The following is a 6501-nucleotide window of genomic DNA, read 5'->3' as shown; positions in this document are numbered from 1 at the left end:
AACAGGCAAATTTGGCCTTGGAATATGGAATGAAGCAGGCAAAGACTAATAGAGTTTTGACAAGAAAATGCACTGGTCATAACAAACACCCTCTTCCAACAACACCAGAGAAGACTCTATACATGGACATCACCAGATGGTCAACACTGAAATCAAATTGATTATATTCTTTGCAGCCGAAGATGGAGAAGCTGTATACAGTCAGCAAAAACAAGACCAGGAGCTGACTGTGGCTCAGACCATGAACTCATTGCCAAATTCAGACTAAATTGAAGAAAGTAGGGAAAACCACTAGACCATTCAGGTATGACCTAAATCAAATCCCTTATGATTATACAGTGGAAGTGAGAAATAGATTATCTCCCAAAGTTTGCTCAAATTCATGTCCATTGAGTCGATGATGCTATCTAACCACCTCATCCTCTGCCACCCCCTTCTCTTTTTGCCTTCAATCTTTCCCAGCATCAGGGTCTTTTCCAATGAGTTGGCTCTTTGCATCAGGTGACCAAAGTATTGAAGCTTCAGTGGGACTCTGGCTTAAAAGAATAAAGAACAGATTTACAGTTTCCCACTCATACCCAGTACCTTTTTCTTCTATTTAGAAGGTCGTAAAGCTGTCCACAGTAGATTTCATAGAAGCTGATCCACACAAAAAGATGCCTTCTTGGCTGGGACACTTCCAGTTGTCTGAAGATGTCTCTGGCAGCCAGAGCGTACAGTCCTGGGTTCTGATGAGTTCCTATCATGGTATAGGTCTTTCCAGCACCTGTCTGTCCATATGAGAAGCAAGTGGCATTGCCTCTGGGGGAAGAATCATCTGTATTTACTTTTAAATTTTAAGAGAACTGCTAACACAGATTTTTAAATGACAAAAGTCAGGTGGAAAAAGAATCCTCCATAAAATTCAACTATAAAATATACAGTCCTTTAAGAAGAGGGCTTTACATTATAAAAATATAGGAGAGGGAAAAGAATTCTCAAAGCAGTATATAAGTTTTTTTTATAGAAATTTTTCATGGAACTGGTACGACCATAAGACAACTCTAGAAGATATGGAAAAAAAGACCTGATGTTAGGTGCTTTAGAGGATCTTTGAGGAAAAAAAAAAAAAATGTGTTAATCCTTAAAGATAAGTTCAGTGAAAGAAGTAATAGAAAACTAAATAAATAATAGAAGATCATACAATATGGTGGTGATCACTTATAAGAATATTAAGGAAGTTTAAACAGAGGCAAAATCAATAGAAGCAAAATATTTGAAGGAGGACTCAGACCTCTTTTGGCCTTAGTTTTCACTTTCATCAATAAATTACTGGGCTACTTGATTTTCAAGACCCCTTATAGCCCTGATGTCCTATGATTCTAAGTGGAAGCCACTGTTCCTGCATGTGGATATGTGTGTGTACATGAGCTGGATGGGTGTGAAAAACTGTAAAATAAGAGGTGGACAGAAAAGCTGGGAGATCAACCTGCCAGCCACAGTGTATTTTAGGAGGAGATGAGGCCAAGATTACCTGAGTACTATGGGATCCTATGTACTATGCAGTCCTAGTACTACGTAGTACTAAACAGAGAGGGAACACAATGTTATGCAGTAAGTAGCTAGATTCTTATACAGGCATCCTATGGATTGATGATAAAAGGAGCAAGAAAAATATTCTATTAATATGTATGGACACAGGAGAAGGGGAGGCTGGAAGTGGACAAAGAGATGAATACACAGAAAGGACATGAAGCCAGACAGAAACCAAAGAAACAGTGATTTGACAAGAGCAAAGCAATCATGGAAGTGTGAGAATCAAGACATGGGAGCAAATTAAATGGAAGCTGTTTAGAAGCAGAGACTGGTTGGTTACTCTTTGTCTTTTAAATCATGGCTCCCAACAGTGTGGGCACTTGAATACACTGGCAGAGTCACAGTTGGGAAAAGTATTACAGGAGAAAAATGTAAACACACTGAAGAAGATCTAACAGAATAAGAATAATAAAGAACAACATCTACCTTATCTTCTGAACATTTTTGTGATGAACTTTAAATTAAAAAAAAAAAATGAAGAAAGCTCTTACTACACTTTACAGAACTTAACCTAATAATTTCACCTAACTTGCAACTCTCTTATTTTTTATTGATAATGTCTTAACATTTAAATGTTAACTTATTGTAGAAACCTGCTTTCTCAAAATGCACTCCTTAAATTTGGTGCATAAGAAACTGAACCAGAAAGAAAGTTCACTTTAACCTGTTCATAAAAATACAAACTTCCATACAACCACAATAAAAAGACAACAAAAAACAGGCAAATGAAGATATCTGAGTGGCCAAATTAGCACATGAAACGGTACTCAGTGTTAGATCCTGGGGAATGTAAATTTATAAAAAAAACAACAACAACAACACAATGAGATACAGTTCCATACCCATTAAACTGGCTAGAATAAAAAAGATTGACCATATCAAATATGGTGAGGGTACAGAACTTCAATTCTCATACATTGCTGTTGGGAATATAAAATAGAGCAAGGAAAATTGTTTGACACTTTCTAATAGACCTATCCAATGACCTGGTAATTCCATTTATAGATTTTTATTCAAGATAAATTAAGAGATGTCCATAAAAAGACTTGGATAAAAATGTTCATACAGTTTTATTCATAATACTCCAAAATTGGAAAGAACCCAAATGTCCATCAAAAGAAGAATGGATTAAAAAAAAACTGGAATATTTATAGAAGGAAATATTACTCAGCAATAGAACTAGTTGCATGTAACTAGTTCAAAAAACATTATGCTAAGCAAAAGAAGCCAGGCATAAGATATATATTATAACGATCCTATTTCTATGACATTTTAGAATAGACAAAACTAATCTACTGTGACAGAAAGCAAGTCAGTGGTTATATAAGACCTGGAGGTGAAGGTAGGAGAACTTTCTGGGGTGATGGAAATGTTCTGTATCTTATTCTGGATATTGGTTACTTGGATACATCAAAACTCATCAAATCTAAGTACTTCTTAAGATCTGTGCATCTTGATGTATGTAAATTATACTTCAATTTAAAAAATAAAAGTAAAAATATCCTGAAATCAACTACCCAACATTTTCTACCCATACCTGACTACTATATATTTTAAATAGATAACAGAGCCCCACCAAGTACCTACTCTGTCCCATTTAATGTTTACTAAGTGTGAATAATTATTTTTAAATTAAAAAATACATCTATGAAAAGTGACAATCACTTATCTATCCTACTTGAAAAAAAATTAATGAAACTATAGCTAGAATACATAATTCCTACTAGCAAAAGTTCAAACTAATTACAACCACATACATCTTTTTATTCTAAGGACTTTGATAAAATAATATTGTTGGCAGCTTATATTTTTCCACTAAGCACAGAGAATCAATATCATCAATGTAAATGAAAATTTTGAATATTTCTAAACGTTTTGTGAATCCTATAAGGAGAGACATGGAATTTTCCAGAAGAGTCTAATTTAAATTCATTAGGTCAAAACACAATTTCCTATTTAATTCAAAATAATAGAAAAGCGTAAGTATTATTTACAAAGAAATATGATTTATGGAAAATAGAAAATAAAAGGCAAGAGGAGCAAATAATTTCTATCATACCCATTGAAAATATGCTGAATGAGTGGGTGAGTAGTCTTCATGTAAATATCTTGATTAGTGCATGCCTCGTCAAAGATTTCATCAAAATAAAAAACATGCTGAAAAAGAAATTTGATTTTTAGAGAAAGAGATACGTTCTGGATTTTCTTCATCACTATTCTAGTTGACACAGGATAAAGGTGCAAATACATTTTTAACTAATAGTAACTGTCCATGACAAAGTTAGAGATAATAAGCAATTATCAACTGTCAAATGACAAGGCCTAGTTTTACTTGAAATCTCAGTAGACATGTTCTTATACTGTAAAAACTAAGCCACATGATTTTTGTTCTCTCTTAAGGGAAGTAAATTAATGAGTGTTAACAGTGAGCCAATCCTCCTTAAGTCTAGGAGAGGAACTGAATTCTATGGAGATTATTCTCATAGCCCAGCCTGAGCATGCGGGAAACATGAGCAAAGAGGCAAAGCAGGAAAGCACAAAGAATGTTTAGAAGACAGGGAGGATTTACTGTGTTTAAAATACAGGATACTGGCAGGTAGAAAAGTGAAAATAGCAGGTGAGAATAAGGAGTTAGGACTATATTGTAGGGGTCTTGGGACACCAGCATTAAGGGAGAGGAGGGAATGCTTTTATTTAATTTAGTGAAAGTGGGAAGGCAAAAAACTTTGCAAAAGAGAGGGATGAGCTGAGCCATTTTATTGGAAGACTAATCTGCCTTATATTGTGCATGGATTGGAAACATGAACACTAGTGGTTAGGTTAAAGAAAGAAAAGGAAATTCGCTCAGTCATGTCCGACTCTTTGCGAACCCATTGGCTGTAGCCTACCAGGCTCCTCCATCCATGGAATTTTAGATTAGGTTAAGAAGAGTCTAAATTAGACAATGACAATGGAAATAAAAAGAAATGAGCGCATGAGAAATTTGGCAGCTGACTGGATGTGATAGCTGGGGAGAGAAAGGAATCCAAGCTTATTCCCAAATGAAAAACCATGGTAATCTGAAAGAGAGGTAGGACACCCCATTAAGTTGTGTCTGGAAAGTGTTAGTTCAGCAACCATAATTATTTGCCTAATTTAGAATCTTACCATGTTGGCAGCCCAACTATATCTGGGTAAAAAATCCTAATGATTTCAAGTCTGACTGTAGTATCATAATGGCAGTCCATACATGATGAATGAGAGATGAAGTCATATTTTATACTACCTTTTGGGCCTACTCTAAATATTCAGTTAAGACAAAATTTTATTTTTTTGCAATAAACAAAACTTTTATTCAAACAACTGCAGTACAGGGCACAATTCAGATTTTTTTAAAAAATGGAAAGGAAACAGGAAAAATATTTTCAGCACTTTACATCTTCATACAAGTGTTACGGTTTTGTGTCTACATTCATCCATTGAGCACTGAATCCCCTAGATTTGAGATCTTTCATCAAAATTGGAACACTAACATAGAAGGTTCCTTTTACAAAGGTCCATGTTCTAGCTTTGGTTTTTCCCTAAGTAAAAAACAAGGTCTGTCTGCGTCTTGAGCTGCTTCTCTGGTGGAAATGGGTTTAAGCCAGTTTACTATGGGTCACTGTACCCCAAGTATGATTCTGTTTCATATACATTACTTTAGAATGGAAATTTGTTAGGTCATTTGAGAAGAAATTGGAGCCACAAAGTCAAATATATCAATAGAAAAAATTCTCAGAGGAATCCCTTGGCAGCCCAGTGGTTAGGACTCCAGCTTCAACTGCATGGGTAGGGAACTAAGGTCCTGCAAGCTGCACAGTGTGGCCAAAAAAAAGAAGAGAAAAAAGTCTCCGAAAGTTAGGAGGTGAGAAAAACATGAACCTGTGCAGCAGGACAAAGAGATCTGTGAACTTTTAGTGTTCTGAAAAATGTGACTGATTTTAAGAACAGTAAAATGTAACTTTGAAGCTGGGTCATAGGTAGATGGCGGTTCATTATACTTTTGATGAGGCTTGAAAATGGCAATAATAAAGAGCAAAATACATTTCTAAAATCTGATTTTAATGGACATGATTTATACCTAACTCATAAACAGGTCTTTAAGCAAGGAGACAAATCCATTCTTTGCTCAGAAATCACTGTATGTTTTTATAGTTAAGTATGATATCTAAATTAAGTATGATATCTTACTGCCAAATTCAGACTTAAATTGAAGAAAGTGGAGAAAACCACTAGACCATTCAGGTATAACCTAAATCAAATCCCTTATGACTATACAGTGTAAGTGAGAAATAGACTTAAGGGACTAGATCTGATAGAGTGCCTGATGAACTATGGATGGAGGTTTGTGACATTGTATAGGAGACAGGAATCAAGACCATCCCCATGGAAAAGAAATGCAAAAAAGCAAAATGGCTGTCTGAGGAGGCCTTACAAATAGCTGTGAAAAGAAGAGAAGTGAAAAGCAAAGGAGAAAAGGAAAGATATAAGCATCTGAATGCAGAATTCCAAAGAATAGCAAGGAGAGATAAGAAAGCCTTCCTCAGCGATCAATGCAAAGAAATAGAGGAAAACAACAGAATGGGAAAGACTAGAGATCTCTTCCCTGGTGGCTCAGAGGTTAAAGCATCTGCATCCAATGCGGGAGACCGGGATTCAATCCCTGGGTTGGGAAGATCCCCTGGAGAAGGAAATGGCAACCCACTCCAGTACTCTTGCCTGGAGAATCCCATGGATGGAGAAGCCTGGTGGGCTATAGTCCACGGAGTCGCAAAGAGTTGGACACGACTGAGCGACTTCACTTCACTTCAGAGATCTCTTCAAGAAAATCAGAGATACCAAGGGAACATTTCATGGAAAGATGGGCTCGATAAAGGACAGAAATGGTATGGACCTAACAGAAGCAGA

The 6501-nt window shown here is 35.9% G+C and overlaps 1 protein-coding gene across 1 annotated transcript in view; it reads right to left on the bottom strand.

The window, feature by feature from the left end:
* KIF24 (kinesin family member 24) overlaps positions 1-6501 on the bottom strand; it is a 74239-nt gene that overhangs the window by 34079 nt on the left and 33659 nt on the right. Inside the window, exons 5-6 of the mRNA XM_010840110.1 lie at positions 3635-3732; positions 586-801 (exon numbers count right to left, since the gene is read on the bottom strand). Coding sequence (XP_010838412.1) covers positions 586-801; positions 3635-3732 — 314 coding nt within the window. The remainder of the gene's footprint in view (positions 1-585; positions 802-3634; positions 3733-6501) is intronic.

The sequence above is a fragment of the Bison bison genome, unplaced genomic scaffold (assembly GCF_000754665.1).
Source record: "Bison bison bison isolate TAMUID 2011002044 unplaced genomic scaffold, Bison_UMD1.0 scf7180017864141, whole genome shotgun sequence".
NCBI classification, from domain to species: Eukaryota; Metazoa; Chordata; class Mammalia; order Artiodactyla; family Bovidae; genus Bison; species Bison bison.
This window is presented reverse-complemented; position numbering and strand designations above follow the sequence as displayed.